Consider the following 16,938-nt stretch of genomic DNA (forward strand, 5'->3'; position numbering starts at 1 on the left):
AATCCATCTGTTACTGCCTCTTTATTCACTGAGCCTGGCCCCAGCATGACACTAGCAGCCACATTTTCACCATTTTTATTCATTAATTTTGTCAGATGGTTTAGTGGGGTATGTGGGGGGAGATGGCAGGAGCTGTCCCCCCACCCCCTGTGCACAGGACAGGACATGCTGGGAACTCCTGGAGAGAAAGGGAGGACAGGGAGTCAGCCTAACCCTCTCAGATTTGTGCAAGAGCCCCCAGGATGGAGGATGGTGGGGGGATGGGCATGCCCTTCAGCCCAGGGTAGGTAAGCTATGATAACAGGTTAGGGACCCACATCAGAGGCAAGTTACAAAGTTAGAAACCTGGGGTAGGGGTCAGGAGCTCAAGAAAATACAAAACAAGGGATTAGGTTGGACCAAGATCAGTGAGGGAGAAGAGGAAGGAGGAAGGTCTCTCCCAGCTCTGGCTCAGCAGTAGCTTCGGGTCTGGCCCTCAGAGTGGAAGGACCAGCTGGGAGTGGGGTAGGGGGGTGGGGGACCAGCCCCCTCCCTTCCTTGCCCCCCATTCCTGTACAAGGACCCTCGGTGGTGCTCGCCCCCCCTCCCATAGGCTGGTGGGGCTGCCCTGTAGGGGAGAGGGTCTGAAGGGCCCCAGGACCCAGGCACCCTGTGAGGGGTGTGGTGGCCCCAGGGGGCCCGCTGTTTCTGGGGGAGGCGGGGGGCTGGGGGACCAGGATCAGAGCGGCTTCTGGGGTGGGCCGGAGGGGAGGAGGAGCTGGAAGAGGCGGGTGAGGGACCCCTGGGCCCTAGGGCTAGGTTGACATAGAGGGGCTCAGGTCGGGTGGGGCGCCGGGCAGGGTGCTGGGAGGCTGAGTAGCCAAGGTGGTCGTGGGGAAAGCAGGAGGGGGGTGGTGGGTAACTGAGCAGGAAGTCGGGGGACCTATGGAGTGGTGGTGATTGGCCAAGCATGCCATACGAGGCATTGAGCCTATCTGGGGGCATGGAACGCAAGGGACTCCAGGACCGGGTGGGACCAGAGTAAGGGGACCCCTCGCCTGCCTCGATCTCATAGTACAGGTTCTCTCCTCTGTCCAGTGGTGCAAGGGGACCCAGGGGGCTCCTCCAGACTGGGGCCGGGGGGCTGGGCTGGAAGGATGGGGAGCCGAGGGGGTACAAGCCTGGTCTGGGGACCCCGAGGAAGGATGGTAGGCACTCCCGGGGGGCTGAGGAGAAGAAGCCAGGGGTAGGAACCTGTGGGGGGACAGAACACAGGGAGTGGGCTGCCATCTCTGGCACATCCCTGCACCTCCCACCTGTCCTGAGCTGGGCACTGACCTGGGAAGGGCCCCTGGGTCCCCTCCTTGAGGTCCCCGTGGGCCGCTGGCTCCTCACCAGGCTCCCATCGATTTGTTGTCTCGGTAGGGAGGGTGGGGGTCCCGGAGCCCAGGCACCCGGGTGGGCTAGGGAGTGGGGGGGTGGCCCACTCCCTGAGGTCCCTGGGGGCTCACTGCCCACCTCCAGGGACAGTGAGCCATGGAAAGGGGAGTGGGGAGCAGACGGGGTGCTCCCCTGCTCCTGTTGACTCTGTCTCTGAGCCACCTGCTGAGCCCGCTCAGCCAGGGCCAGGGCCATGAGGCGTGCTGGGTTTTTAGGAGGCGGGGGCGGGGCCCCCCCAGGGCGAAGGAGGGACAGGGGCGGGGGCAGCAGCGGTGAATCCATACCAGCACCTAGGAGGGGAGTGGGAAGAGGAGTCAGCAGGGTCTTGGGCGCAGCCTCAGGGTTGTGAGGGTGCGGGGTCGGGTGGGCTGGACAGGACTCACCATGCTGGCCTTGGGCTCCCCGGGGACCAGGCAGTGCCAGCTTGCTGCAGATCTCCTGTTGGCAGGTGTCGCTCAGCTGGGCCTCAGCTCCACGCAGCAGCAGGGGGATGAGATGGGGGCGCAGGCCTGGGCTGGGGCTGAGGGCTGGCGCTGGGGTGGCCGAGGCAGGTGTTCCCCCAGCCCCCAGCAGCTCCAGGACAGCGGGTGGCACCGATACAGCCAGGGGCTCTGAGATGTCCAGGGCAATGGGTGAGGCAGGGCCGGTGGGCCCACGGGGCGAGAGGGCCTGGGGGGTCACCCTGGGTGGAAAGGCAGAGGCGGGGGCCGGGGGGGCCGGGCTGGCGGGAGGTGCAGGGTCCCCTGGGGTGGGGCTGCTGCATCGAAAGGTAAGGGGATCAAAGTCAAGCCCCCGGAGCCCCTCCAGGCAACGGGGTGGGCTGAAGTCCAGCTCGTCACCATCATCTAGCCAGGCTGAGGCTCGGTGTGAGGGGGAACCGGAGAGTGCCCCCAGCCCAGCTGCTGAGGACTCGGAGGAGGAGGACTCGGAGGAGGAGGACTCGGAGGACTCGGAGGGCTCGGACGATGACAGGCTCTCGCAGGAGCCAGCAGGTGCTGGGCCCACAGGAAAAGCATCACTGCTGGAGTGGGGTCGCCGTAGCCTGTGCAGCCTCTGGAGGCCTGGAAGGGCAGTATGGGGGGGGGGCAGTTAGGGGTCGGGGTCAGAACTTTACATACCCACGTACATCAGTGAGAACAGGACACACCGCCCAGTAAGTTGGGGAAATAACATGAAGAGGCACGTCCCTGGATAGGGTCACAATGGCTGGGAATCCAGGGAGAGCTGTTCAGACTCATGGGTGATAAAGGAAATAAATGGCAAGTCCATGAAAAGAATCCTTCCAGACCCAAAGGCAAGAATGAAGTCTGATGACCCCACTGGCTGTGAGCATGAGACCAGCAAGATCTCATACACAGTGGCTGGGAGGACAGCGTGGGGCGACCACGTCTGGGAAATACTTGGGCCTTGTCTTGTACAGTTGGATGTGAGCATACCGTACAGTATGTACCTCCACTCCTGGGCGAGCTCATCAGAGCCCCCAGATCCATCAGGAGGAGGATGGACAAGCAACTCCCAAGGGGATACCCACACATGGAACACTAGAGAGTGACGGAGAGGAAGGAGGCTGAGCTCCACTCAGCAGCGCGGACAGCAGCCTATAATGTAGTGGTGAGTGAATCCACATACAGCGCGATACCGCTTTTAATGATACCCTTTAATTAAAGTTTCAAAACAACTAGAACTTCGCAGTATGTTATTGATGCCTGCACCTGTACGTGATAAAACTGTAAACGCAAAGGGATGAAGACTATCAAATTTAGAGGATGCCTGTTGTGGGGAGGCAGCAGGTGGGAGGGGGAGGAGTTCGCAGGTAACGCAGTGGTGCTCTTTTAGTTCTGGCCAGTGGGTTCACGGGTGTTCATTATACTATTTAATTTTTTTTTCAAAAGGGATGAATAGGGCTTCCCTGGTGGCGCCGTGGTTGAGAATCTGCCTGCCAATGCAGGGGACACGGGTTTGCGCCCTGGTCTGGGAAGATCCCACATGCCGCGGAGCGACTGGGCCCGTGGGCCACAATTACTGAGCCTGCGCGTCTGGAGCCTGTGCTCCGCAACAAGAGAGGCCGCGAGAGTGAGAGGCCCGCGCACCGCGATGAAGAATGACCCCCACTTGCCGCAACTGGAGAAAGCCCTCACACAGAAAGGAAGACCCAACACAGCCATAAATAAATAAATAAATAAATAAAATATTAAAAAAAAAAAAAAGGGATGAATAAAAGACTGTTTGAAAGGACGCTGCATGGACCAGTGATCACAGTGCATCATGAAACAAGGGTGAAGCTTTATCCAACTTATTGTACCTACGGTCCAGATTAAAAACGAAAAAAACCCAAGACCCCCAAATCTGAAAACACCACTTGGAGGCCAACTCAGGGCCCCAGTCCCTCCCAGCTCCACCTGGGCATAGGCAGCTGTGCTCACCAGCCCCGCTGGCCTGCGATGACAGAGACTCCTCACTCTTGGTAGACCTCAGTGTGACAGTGTCAGGTCGGCTGCCTGCAGGGAGAGGAAGAAGGGTCACGGGGGGCACTATGCAGTGCCTCTCTGACCACCATGCCAGCTGCCCGGCCTCTGACCTGAAGGCGGCGGTCGGGCACGGGTGCCCCCTAGCCAGGGAAGAGGCTTCTTTCGGGGGATGCTGGGGCCCCGGCCCAGGGCAAAGAAGGTCTTCCAGCTGCTACCCCCAGGCTTCCGCTGTTTCTCGCCTCTCTCCCCTTTCCTCCTGGAGTTTGGGTGAGACACAGGAGGCAGGATGAGAGCTGGGGCCCCCCAGGCTGGCCCCTCCCCTTCCGGGCCTCTCACTCACCTTTCCACAGGTGAAGCTGGGGCCTTGGAAGTTGTGGGCTCGGCGGGCGTCCCCAGCCGGCCCTGGGTGCGAGCCTGGGCTTCCTCCAGCGTCAGCAGGCGAGTGGAGGGGCCGCTGCCCGCAAGGGACTTGGGCCTGGGGAGGAGGCAGCGGCCTGGGAAGTCGGGAAAGGGGGCAGCCGTCAGCCCTGGGACCATTCAAGGCCACAGGCAAAGCCAAGCGCTACAGCCCAAGCCCCGGCCCAGCAGCGTGCCCACCCGGGCTGGCAAGGCAGGGGGCCAGGGCGGATCAGGCGGGAACGGGTGGGCAGCAGGCAGGTGAGGAGGAGGCGTGAGGCAGAACGAGCTGATGAGGAGGCAGCTCCCAGCAGCCAGCGAGGACAGCGGCTCTGGCTTCAGTTACCTCGAGCCAGAGGGCCCTCCGACGTGCTGAATCCTGACTGGGCTGGGGTCCGGGGCAGGGCGGGGAGTCTGGGTGGGGCCGGGGCAGGGTCAAGTCTGGGGACCTCCCACCTCCTCCCAGGTGGACCCAAGGCCCCGAGCGCCCCCAGGAGCTACAAGGGGTGAAGGAAGAACGATGTCCGGGCCAAGAAGTGGGGATCCTGAGCGTAGGAGCTGAAATGAGAAGGGGGGGGAGGGGAGGGAGAGGCCGGGGCGGGGTCCTCAAGGAGCCAGAAGGGAGGTCCAGCTTCAGTGGGATAGGGATGGGGCTGGGAGCCCACCTGCCCTCCCGCTGCAGCCCGGACAATGAGGGGGCAGTAGTCAGGACATCGGGGGTGGATGGGCATACCTGCAGGGTCAAGGCCAGCAGAGGTGAAAGTGTCGCTGAACAGGACGTCCACGTGGGTGAGCAGGAATTCCACCACCACCGACTGCACCCGCACCTCCCGGAAGGCTGCTGCCCCCCCCAGCCCCACTGACTCCAGCTCCATGGACCTGGATGGGAGGACGGGGAGGGTGGCCGGGTGCCTCGAGCCCCAGCTGGTGGGTTCTGGCCAGGCAAGGTAGGGAGCCTTGGAAGCAATGACTATCATTCAATGTCTCTGACCCTGTCAAACTAAAACTGCATTCTCAACCCTTCCCCAAACCTGCTCCCTCCCTGCCTATCCCATCTCAGTCAGTGTACTTCTAGTGGCTCAGGCCAAACACCCTAGAATTGTCCTTGACCCCTCTTTCCCTCACACCCACATCCAATCTCAGCAGACCCTGTTGGCTCCACCCACAAAATCTACCCAGAATCTAAACTCTGCTCCTCTACTGCCCCCACCCTGGCCCAGCCTCCATGCTCTCCCTCCTGGACCATCACACAGCCTCTTCCCTGGTCTCCCTGCTCCCATCTGCCCCTACAGTCTGCTCCCCCCACACAGCCAGAGGGAGCCTGTGAACCCCTGAGTCAGATCAGGGCCCTCCTGGCTCAGAGCCCTCCTCTGGCTGCATCTCACTCCTGGTAAAAGCCAAAGTCCTCATTATGACCCACAACCCATAAGTCCCTTCCCTACTGGGTCCATCACTTCTCTGACCTTACCATCTCCTCCCCCTCAACCCCTCCCTCACTCACTCAGCTCCAGTCACACTGGCCCCTCTGCTGCTCCTCCAAAACACTAGGCCCTGACCCAGTCCCAGGACCTTTGCACTTGCTATTCCCTCTGCCTAGTTTGCTCCTCCTCAGATATCCACATGGGTCCTTCCCTCACCTTCTGCAGGTATCAACTCAAATGTTACCTTCTCAATGGAATCTTCCACACCCACTTCATTTAAAATTGTAAACCTCTATATTCCAGGTCTGTCTTTATTTTTTCCCCCGTAGTTCTTATACCTACCATGTACCGTCTATTTTATTTATTTACTTATCTGTTTCCCAAGAAGAACTGAACTCCTCCAGGACAGGGAACTTGCCTGTCTTGGTCACCATCAAATCCTCTGGGGCTTACCCTGCTGCTGGCCATGGAAGACTTCTTCCTGAAGCCTTCACTGCCACTCTAAACATTTCAAATGCCATGGCCCTGCAGATCTCCCTTCCCCACTTTGTAATCTTTCTCCTTGCCACTCATCACCATCAGACAGTGCTCTGTGTTTTTCTTGTAATGGTTCACTGTCATCTCCCGCATGAGAATGTGAGCCCAGAGCACAGGTTCCCGCTCACTACTGTGTCCCCGGTGCTGAGAACAGGGGCTGGCATACTGGCGTCCGACACTTAAGAAATATGTGAAATGAACAAGAGAGCAAAAGCTGGGTGGGTTCCTGGGGTGGGGTAGGGGTCGGGGGAGACTCAAGGCCCAGCCTGTGGGAGGGAGCTAGGGGGGCAGGCTGGTGAGCTGCCAGCTTACCGTAGCAGGTTGGGTGCCCAAACGATGGCCAGGTTGCGGGCATGCATGCTGGTGTTGGCACTGTGTCTCGCCATGCGGGCCAAGTGCCTCAGCAGGTACTCCAGGGTCCTGGGGGTGGAAGCGGAGGGGGACGCCTGAGCCTCAACTCCCTTGGGAGCCCAGCACAGCCCTTCCTTGCCCCTCCTGGTTTACCTGTAGTGCGGCGGGGGCAGCTGCTGGATGACGTCGTGGACCCGCACCAGGCGTTCCTCCTCCCCAGGCACTGACATGGCTTCCTGAGATTGTGCACGGGCATGAATGAGGGGGGCCGCACGCCTCCCAGCACCCTCCAACCTTGCCAGCGCCCTCACTCACGCTGAACTTCCCGTAGAGCTGGTATGTGAGCAAGGGGTTCGGCAGCTCTCGGAAGTAGAGCTTGCAGAGGGAGGACACGCTGTGGATGTCCTGCAGGAAGGCGGGGCCAGACAGTTCAGGGATCCTCTCACTGTCAAACTCATGCCTGAGGCCACCAGGTCAAGGAGGAGGAAGATTCGGGTCAGAGCTAGCCCGCCTGGCCGTGTCCTTCCCCTGCCCCCTAAAGTGTCCACAGGTGGATGCAATCCTCTTCTTGTGCTGGGCTCTTCAGAGGCTCTCAGAACCTTACCGAGCCCCCTTCCCCCCCAACAACCCTATGTGCCAAAGACAAGGGCACCCCACTTACAGAGGAGGACACTGAGGCTCGGGTGGGAGATGCCCTGCCTGTAGCTACCCAAGGCTATCTGCCCCCACAGTGTAACCGGGCTCTGTCCACAAAGTTGTGCCATTTTCCTGGCTCCAAGAGGTCACACTGGAAAATGCAGCTGAAATCCCAGCAGCCCCTGCTCACAACCTGGCGGTGTCCCACCCTCTCAGGTAAAAGCTCTATGCACGCGACCTAGGCCTCATCTCTCACTGCCCCAGGCTCCACGCTCTTGCTTCACGGCCTCCTGTCAGCTTGGAAGCCCGTGCCTCACTGCTTCCCACCTCTTAGACTGTTGTTATGCACGCTGCCCCTCCTAGGCTCAGAACCCATCCTGTGGTTCCCCTCTTACTCCCAGTAAAAGCCCAAATCCTAACAGTCATCAAAAAGGCCCCGCATGCTCTGCCCCTAATCATTTCGCAGACATCATCTCCTGCTGCTTTCCCCTCGCGCTGGCTGTTCCCTCCAACGTGGATAAGCACAGGGCTCGCTCCCTCACCTCCTCCACAGCGAGCTCTCCCCAAGGAGGCCTTCTCCGCCCACCCTACTGAAAACCGCAATACCCCTCCCTGATTTCTTATTATGATCTTCCTTACCCCTGTCTTTTTTTCTCCATACCACTTGTCACCTATTGTAAACTCTCTAATTTCCTTGTTTGGCTCCCCCTCTAGCACATGGGCCCCATGAGGACGGAGTTTCTGGTTGTCTCATTCACCACTGTGTCCCCAGTGCCGAGTGCTTGGCATGTGGCAGGTGCTCAGTGAAGGCTGACTCCCCTGCTTTGAGTGCTTGTTCTGCTCTCACCTTTCAGACCTCAGCTGGGGTGTCACTTCCTCAAGGAAGCCTTCCCTGCGCCCACCCCGGTCCAACCCTGCCCTGTGCCCTCCCAATAACTCTGTGTCCCCAGCACATGGCACAGGGCCTGGAACAGAGATGATGCTCAATAAATGTTTGCAGAGGGAAGGGGTTGGCGGAGGGTCCTCACCGTAGCCTCTGGATGTTGGATGACACACCCGAGAGCCGATAGATTCCATCTACCACCCCATGGGCCTCGATAAACTCAGAGCAGCAGCGAAGCACCTGGGGCACTGGGAGAAACAGCGGGGTCGGGGCCGGGCAGGTTGCAGCCTGGGTGGGAGGATCGGGCAGGGCAGGTGGGCCCGGGCCTCACCATCCTGGCCCGAGTTGCTGAGGTGCTCTCCAAGGTCACAGCCGAACACCCTCTGCCGCAAGATGCCCCGCTGCCGCAGCCGCTGCCGGGAAGGGCGGGAGTGCATGAAGGTGCGGAGGAGGCCGGCCAGCTTCCCACGCGGCCGGGGCACAGCTGTGGGAGTAAAGGCGGGTCACACAGGGTCAGTGCAGCCCCCGGTCTGGTGGGGTGGGGGGCAGGGGCCTCGCCCCTCGTCTGCATTACCTGAGGTCAGAGAGGAGATACCCTGGGGAGCTGGGACACCACCCGGGGGACCGTCGGCATCTGTGGGGCGAACAAGGGGTGGAAAGGATGGATGGCAGGCAAAGGATGCAGGAGGGCCTCCCCACTTTGCCCAGGACACTCACCCCCCTTTAGTCCTGGACCCGGCCGCTCTGTGAACAGCTCCACACACTCGCTGGGGAAGAATCCGACCTGAGGAGGGTTTGGGGTCAGTGACGGGGCCATCTGAGCTGGCGCGGTGCCCCGACCCCACCTGTCCACCCCCAGCCAGGCTCACCTGGAAGCCCCGCTTGCCCCGCCACCAGCTCCGATCCTCCGTGGGCGGCATGTCGATCACTGAGACAATGTCTCCCACCTGGGAGTGGGCAGGTGTGAGGAGGGAGGGTCAGAAGGCGCAGGGGAAGTGGGGACCCGGCTGGAGTCTGCTCCTCCACAGCCTCACCTCAAAGGACAGCTCGTCGGGTGCCTGGGCTGTGTACCGCTTCACCACGTGGGCGGCGGCCACCGCGGGGATATTGAGCGAGGCCTCCTCACTGAGGAGCAGTCGCCGGCCGTGGTTGTCCAGCTGAGACAGAAGGGAGTGTGGCAGGGAGAGGCCAGAGGAAGGCGATAATAAAGACAGAGAAAGTTCCTCCATGCCCAATGGAGGCCACCACCTGTCCCCCACCCAAAAGCCCTTGTCACTCAGAGCTATTGGTCAAACACCTACATTCTTGCCTCTCCCAAAACAAAGCCCTTTCCATGTCCCAGGACTCCCCTGCCCGAAGTCTTTCTGATACACCCCTGCACCCTCGTCCTCCATAGCAGACACTGCACATCTGCTATCTAAAAACCTGCTGCTTGGGGCTTCCCTGGTGGCGCAGTGGTTAAGAATCCGCCTGCCAATGCAGGGCACACGGGTTTGAGCCCTGGTCCGGGAATATTCCACATGCCACGGAGCAACTAGGCCCGTGCGCTACAACTAGTGAGCCTGCGCTCTAGAGCCCGCGCGCCACAGCTACTGAAGCCTGTGTGCTACAACTACTGAAGCCCGCGCTCCTAGAGCCCGCCCGTGGTCTGCAACAAGAGAAGCCACCGCAATGAGAAGCCCGTGCATCACAACGAAGAGTAGCCCCCGCTCCCTGCAACTAGAGAAAGCCCACATGCAGCAAGGAAGATCCAACGCAGCCAAAAATAAAATAAATAAATAAATTAAAAAAAAACAAACAACCCGCTGCTTTAAGCCACTCTTAGCCCGGCATTCTGAGCTACAGCCAAACCTATTTCTAACCAATATACCTTGAAATTCTCACATCCCTACAGCCCAACACCTGCGCGCACACGCGCGCGCACACGTTTTTCCCTCATAGGCAAGCGCCCACACAGACACTGAAATACCAGCGTCTCCTCCACTCCGGCTCGTTTCTTTCCTGTGCCCACACACACCCTCCCAGGCTGGTTCTTGCTCCCCAGACGCCCCGCACTCACTCCCAGCTCCAAGCCCTCCTGCCCGGGCCCACCTCCATCCAGGTGAGCACGGGCCCGCAGTTGAGGTTACTATCCACCAGCCCTGACAGGGTCTCCAGGTACTGCAGCAGCAGCGGCACCAGCATCTGGGGGCAGGTTGGCAGAGTGGGCTATGTGAGAAGACCCCGCCCAAGACAGCCCACTGCCCTCCTATACTGCCCTAGCTCGCCTCTGGCAGAGCCGAAATTCAACTTGTACGCATGGGCGCTGCTCAGCTCGCTCTTAAGTACTGAAATGCTGTCATATCAATTGGTTAAACAGACTATGCCGAGTCCCCCACAATGGTGTGCCCCCATTGGTCTGGCCATTCTGACCCTTCCATGGAACCCCCGGGAACTCCCTATGATCCTACAACTAAAGGGAGTCTCCAGAGCCCTGCTGCAGTTCTAAGGCCTCTGACTGGCTGGGACTCGGGCCATACCAGTGCTTAAATATTTATCTATTCCCCTGCCTTGATGGTTTCACACATCTCTGATGAGGACACACCTTGGCTGAGGTAGGGGCTGGGACAACAAGTAGTTTACCTGGGCAGCCCTGGCACCCTCTGGGGGTGGGGGAAGCTCTGGGAGGCAGGAAAACCTCCGGTCAAATATGCACCGGTGGAGGTGGGCATCCAGGGAACGGAAGTCATCATAACTGCGGAGAACTGGCCAGGAACGGCCCTGTGGGAGCAGGAAGGACAGGAGAGAGCAATGGTTCCAGTACCCTGAGCTGAGGACCGTGGCAACCAGCCCGCCAGGCTCGATGAGAGGCAGGGGTGGGTGGCCTCACCTGACAGGTCACCTGCACCCCAAACACCAGTTCATTCTCTCCAGAGAAGCTGGGACCTTCACGCTCTGGAGACAGCAGGAGCTGTAGAGGGAAACAAAGGTCCAGGTGAGGGTCTCACTTTTTTCCAGCCCTGACCTCTCCAGATCGGCATTATCTAAGGATGGGTCTGCGTCCCCCTCCTGAGCCTCCCCAAAGGCAGGGCCTGGTGACGTCTCAGTCAGAGTACAGGGTCCTGGCACAAAGCATACACCTAACAAAAAGTTGTAGCTGAGTGAATAAAGGAACAAATGAATGAACAACTCTCCCCTTCTGCCCTGCAGCTCCTGCCACTGAGCAGCCAGTCCCAAGGGTAGGTTTCAGCGGTAAAGTGGCTGATACTGCTTCAGGGTTGGGTGGGATATTGCCTACCCACCTGGTGCAGCCCCCATACCTGAATGTGGCCAAAGTCAACGTTCTCGTAGTGGAAATGGGCACAGTCAGCCAGCCGGGGAAAGGGACCTCGAGGAGCCGAGAGCCTGGGGGACAGGTGACAGGTCACCAGTGGCTCCTGCGCTTGGCTCCCCTCCTAATTTGAGCCTCTCCCTCACCTCTCACCTCTTCCCAGGCTTGCCCTTCACACTGGGCCCCCCAGACGGGGGCAGGGGCTGCACTGAGCCTTCCCCTGGGCCATCCAGGCTGTCAGTGCTGCGAGCCTGTAGAGCAGAAAGAAGAATCAGAGGCCCCCAGAGATGGGAGCAGAGAGACAACGGGAGCATTGTTATCTGTCAGCCTGGGCCTGCGGGCCCGAATTGCTCCATACACTGCCCTGAGCAGGGAGAATAGGGGTAGGTCAGGGGGAGGTAAAGGCTGGGCTGAGGGTAGGTCTGCTTCTCCATGTGTGGTCTGGGGTCGGGTGCTGGAAGAGCAGGGCCCAAGGGTGAATTAGGGAAAGAGCACGTTGGTACCATCTCTCCCCATTTAAAACCCTCCTGTAGCCCCAGCAGAGTATAGTCATCTCCCGTATGTGCCTCTCACGCCTTTCATAGACATCTGGACAGTCACTGCTCCCATCTTATCAGTCTTCCTGCTTCCACCTCTCCCTTCCTGCCAGCTTCTTCACAGCAAGAGCCAGTATAACTTTCACAAAACACAAATCTGCCTCTGTCTCTCCACAGGTCATGAATCTTCAATGGCTCCCTGTTGTCTTTAAGATAAAGTCTAAATATTCTGGTCTGTTTACCTCTCCAGCCTCATCTCTTCCCATTGCCTCCGCTCTCAGAGCTCTCAAACTTCTAAGAGTCCAACAAAAGCACCATCTTCTCATTTCCTTCTAGGGCTTTGCAAAGGCTGTTCCTGCTGCATGGAACACTCTTCCCCATCCTTTCCCTGTCCTTTGACTTATCCCTCAGGTCTCAACTCTCATGTTCCCACATCTCGGAAGTTCTCCCTAACCCTTCAGGCTGTGTCAGGCCCCTCTGCTGGACTCCCGCATCCCCTGAGCCTCCCCCATCCCAGGCTTGATGATGTTGCCTAAGCTTCCCTCATTACAGCCTTGAGCACTCTGAGATGTCCCTGTCTGATGACAGTCCAATGGGGGAGTCCCTCTCCCCCATTGGACTGGGGCTGAGTCCCTAGTCCCCCAGCATTGCCCAGCACAGAGCTGGGAACAGAACTGATGCTCCTCACAGGCTGGGTTGTGCCCGATTCCTCTCTGGGTCCCAATGCCCAGTGCCAGCTCAGTCACGCAGCGGGGGCTGGGTAAAATCTGATGAATAAATTAACCATCTGCCAGGTGAGGATTCCTCAGACTGGGCTCTAGCCTCTCCCTCCTTCGTATCCCTACAACGCCGACTTCATCCTTTGGGTCTCACCCTTGGGTGGGTCCCTCTCCAGCCCTTGAAGCTCCCCAAGGCAGGAGGGGATCTGACTTTCTCTATGCCTGGAGCAAAGGGGCTACACAGAGGTCTCAGTGAATGCTAAGTGAGCGAATGAGGGAATGAATGGATGAATGGGCAGGAGCAGCACGGTGGGAGAGGGAGATGCTGGGGGAGGGTGGATGAGGACAAGAAGATGGAGAGGACCCAAGGATCACATCGAGGTACAATGCACGCTTGGGATTAGGGTGGGGTAAGGAGGAGGGTAGTAGCTGGAGAGGCTGAAGTAAAGGTTCAGGCTGATGGGGGATAACGGAGGGTTGGTTGAGAGGGACTGGGAAGGGGTGAGAAAGACGAGAAGGAGAAGAAAAGGGTCAGGCTGAGGATGGAGCCGGGTGGGGGTGGGGCTCAAGAATGAGAAACCGGCTGATGGCAGGAGGAGGAGGGGTCTAGGCCAGGGATGGGTGGAGGCTGGGATGAGGACGCTGAGGATGGCTCTGGGATAGGGGCTGGTGAAGGACCCAGAGAGCCTCAGCAGGCCCCTGCGGGGGCCACTTGGAGGATGCGGGGTCCTTCCCTGGACCAGCCCTTTTTCCTCCCAAGTCTGGGTCTTCGGCCACCGTCACCCCCATCCAGGGCGTGGAAGGGGGATGCGCGCTGAGGGGGCGGGGCTCGGGTAAGAGCTCGGGCCCAAGACCTGGCCGGGGTAGGAGAGGGACCGCGGTGAGGGGTGAGGGGCGGCGCAGGCCGCGGGCTCGGGCGGGGCTGGGGGCGGGGCGCGCGGGGCGTGGCCCCGCGCGGACAGACTGACTTCACCGACAGATTGACGGCCGCGTGGGCGCCTCACCACCATGGTCGTGTAGCCTCCTCAGGCGCCGGCCGCGCTGGACCCCTCGCTCGTCGTCCTCGCCGCCGATGCCGCCGCCATGGCGACACAAAGGGGAGGGCGCGAGCTGCGCGCGGGCGGCTGCAGGCCCCGCCCCTAACGGCTGCCCGTGGCTCCGGCACTAGCCTCACAGGGGCTGGGGCAATGGGGGACGCGGCGCAGCGTCTCATTGGCTCCACCCTTGGTCTTAGGACGACGCCCCGCCCACCTGGCGGATTTTCATTGGCTTGGGTCTCATTTCTGGCTCGGTCTCTCCGGTCCCGCCCCGCGAAGTTTGACAGCGCCACGCCTATGCCTGCTTTTCATTGGCCGTCATTCCCCTCCTGAGACACACCCTCAGGTTCTTTATGCTTTGCTTCTAACATTTCTAACACTAAGCAGTGGACCCTTCCCTTAGTCCACTGTCAGTGACCGCTCCTCTGCCACTCTCAATTGGCTTCTCCCATGGCCTCAAGCTTTTCTCCATCCCCTAAGCAGCTCTTCAAAGTCTCGATCCTCTGACCCCACTTTGTCAGTCCTTGACCCCTCCCCTGCCCACAGAATACTAACAACATTGGCCCCTGGATGTTTTTCACTGGTTCAGATGCCCTGCCTGGGACATAACCCTAGGCAATCTGCGACTTAGCCTCCCCCTACCCACTGGACATTATCCTTGCCTCCTCCTCTACTGCTTCTTACAGGCTGGCCTCCAGCCTTGACTCCTTTTTCCTAGGAATAAATTTAGCCTGCGTGCCTGAACATGACCACGCCTCCCATAAAGCCAGTCCCAGTTGTTCCCGCTGTTGACTGAGGCTCAGAAACACTCTGTAGGGATATCCCTGGTGGCTCAGTGGTTAAAGATCCGCCTGCCAACGCAGGGGATACGGGTTAGAGCCCTGGTACGGGAAGATCCCACATGTTGCGGAGCAACTAAGCCCGTGTGCCACAACTACTGAGCCTGCATGCCACAACTACTGAAGCCTGCACACCTAGAGCCTGTGCTCTACGACAAGAGAAGCCACTGCAATGAGAAGCCCGCGCACCGCAACCAGGAGTAACCCCCGCTTGCTGCAACTAGAGAAAGCCTGCGCGCAGCAACAAAGACCCAACACAGCCAAAAATAAATAATAAATAAATTAATTAATTAAAAATAAATAAATAAATACAGCTCTCTGATCCCTGGACCAGATATGTACATTAAAAAAGAAAAGAAAAGAAAAAGAAAACTCTGTAACAACGCCCTTTGCAAGAGAATTTGCCATTGGTCATGCCCTCAACAAGGCCCTCGAAGGTACATCCTTGATCCACCCATTCATTCATTCAAAAACTCTGATCGCTTAATTTGTGGATATATCAGTAACCAAAACAGAGGAAAATATACCCTGCCCACATGGAGCTCAAAAGCTAGTGGGAAAAGACAGTTTACAAAATAAGTATTTTAAAATATAGAATATTAGAAGGCGATAATTTCTATGGATAAAATTTAAGCCGAGATTGGGGAAAGGGAGTGCTGACGGAGGGGTAAATTTACAGCTACTTATTTCAGTTTATTGAACTTGCTGACCTCACTTCCATAACAGGGATTTCCCATATGAATTTCCCTCTGCCTGGAGTATTCTCTGCGCCCCCGCCCCATTAAAACACGACTGCAAATTCTTTCACAATCCTCTCATGAAAAGGTAGAGTTTATCTCCATCTGGGCAGGATTGTGACAACTTCAACCAATAGAGAATAGTAATGAATAGCAATTGACACTATGTGATTTCCAAGGCTATGTAGTAAAAGGCAAAGGCATTCTTTGTCCACTGGAATGACTAGCTCTGGAGCCTTGAGGCATCATGTGAGAAGTGCAACTCTGCTGAGGTAGTCGTGCTCTGAGGAAGCATAAGCCACATGGAGAGACCTTGTGTAGGCACTACAGTCCGTAGTTCCAGCTTAAAGTCATCTGAGCCCTGATGTCAGACTTGGGAGTGAAGAAGCTCCAGAGATTCCGCCCCCAGCTGTTAAGCCACCTTTGTCTTCCCAGCTGAAACCCTAGACATCATGGAGCAGAGACAAACTGTCCCCAACTGTGCCCTGTCCAAATTTCTGACTCACAGAATCCATGAGCATAATAAAATGATTGTTTTATGCCACTAAGTTTTAGGGTGGCTTGTAACCCAGAAATAGTAACTAGGATGGCCCTTTGTTAGTTATTAATTCCTACCTGTCTCAGCTCAAATGTAACTTCCTCAGGAAAATTTCTAGGTCCCACTCACCCCCCAAGATCAGATTCTGCTACTATAAACATCTTTTTTTCTCCTTATACCTAAGCAGCTATTTCCTTCTTTTGATTTTATTTAAATGTATGGTTTGTTCAAAAAGACTGAAAACAAATGTTTACCATGTCTGTGACATACAGAAGCTACTTTTTACAGAAATCTATCCTATCTTCTCTTTTTTTTGTAAATACAAATATCAAAATAATCCTGATCATATATTCTCCAACATTTTATTATAAAAATTTTCTAACATACAGCAAAGCTGAACAATTTTACACCCATATACCCACCACTTAGATCCTACCATTAGCATTTTACTATATTTGCTTTATGTCACATCTACCTATTACTCTATTCATCCATTAATCTAATTTTTGGATGCATTTCAAAATAAATTAAAGACATTGTATACTGTCTCCTAAATACTTCAGCATGCATATCCTTCATTGGAGTTCAATATTTATTTTTCTTTTGAGGTAAACCTTACATACCATGCAATTCATAAATTTCACTGTATTTTGACACCTTTGTAGTCAAAATCCTTATCCAGGATGGCAACTGGACTTTTTATATGGCATCCCAGGGCTCCAAAAGGAGGGGGACAGGGAGAGACGGAGAAAGAAGAGAGACTGGGAGAAAAACAGGTGGAAATTATATCATCTTTTCTAATCCAATTTAGGAAGTTAAAGTAGTATCACTTCCTCTGCATTTTATTTGTGGAGGCAGTCACAAAGTTCAACCCAGTTTCAAGAAGGGACATAGACTTTACTTTTTTGATGGGAAATGTGTCAAAGTATTCACAGATAAAACAATAGGTTTTTCAATAGTCCGGACAGGTGACGATAGCCTAGACTGGGGTGGGGCAGTGGAATGGGGAGAAAGGCGGGGTTAAATTCTGGAGAGATTTTAAAGGTAGAGATGATAGAACTTGCTGGTCAACTGACTGTGGGTGTGAGGGAACGAGAGGAGTCAGTGACAG

General features: G+C 56.9%; 1 protein-coding gene across 2 annotated transcripts; it reads right to left on the reverse strand.

Annotated features, from left to right (window-relative positions):
• Nucleotides 1–4: 4 nt before the first annotated feature.
• ARHGAP33 (Rho GTPase activating protein 33) lies at nucleotides 5–11,688 on the reverse strand. Of its 2 annotated transcripts, XM_059904096.1 has the most exons (21): nucleotides 11,575–11,688; nucleotides 11,411–11,495; nucleotides 10,981–11,061; nucleotides 10,734–10,871; nucleotides 10,203–10,295; nucleotides 9,146–9,268; nucleotides 8,981–9,058; nucleotides 8,829–8,895; nucleotides 8,686–8,745; nucleotides 8,443–8,595; nucleotides 8,257–8,359; nucleotides 6,908–7,052; nucleotides 6,746–6,828; nucleotides 6,554–6,661; nucleotides 5,017–5,162; nucleotides 4,228–4,381; nucleotides 3,998–4,143; nucleotides 3,843–3,917; nucleotides 1,803–2,480; nucleotides 1,318–1,709; nucleotides 5–1,233 (listed from the first exon to the last, which is right to left on the reverse strand). In XM_059904096.1, exons 5-21 carry the CDS (start codon nucleotides 10,293–10,295, stop codon nucleotides 451–453), a joined length of 3,387 nt encoding a protein of 1,128 aa, XP_059760079.1. In that variant the 5' UTR covers nucleotides 10,734–10,871; nucleotides 10,981–11,061; nucleotides 11,411–11,495; nucleotides 11,575–11,688; the 3' UTR covers nucleotides 5–450. The 2 variants fall into 2 exon arrangements, with proteins under 2 accessions (XP_059760079.1, XP_059760078.1); XM_059904095.1 differs by having other exon boundaries at nucleotides 5–1,709.
• Between the last annotated feature and the right edge of the window lie 5,250 nt (nucleotides 11,689–16,938).

Source organism: Balaenoptera ricei, chromosome 19 (assembly GCF_028023285.1).
Source record: "Balaenoptera ricei isolate mBalRic1 chromosome 19, mBalRic1.hap2, whole genome shotgun sequence".
NCBI lineage: Eukaryota > Metazoa > Chordata > Mammalia > Artiodactyla > Balaenopteridae > Balaenoptera > Balaenoptera ricei.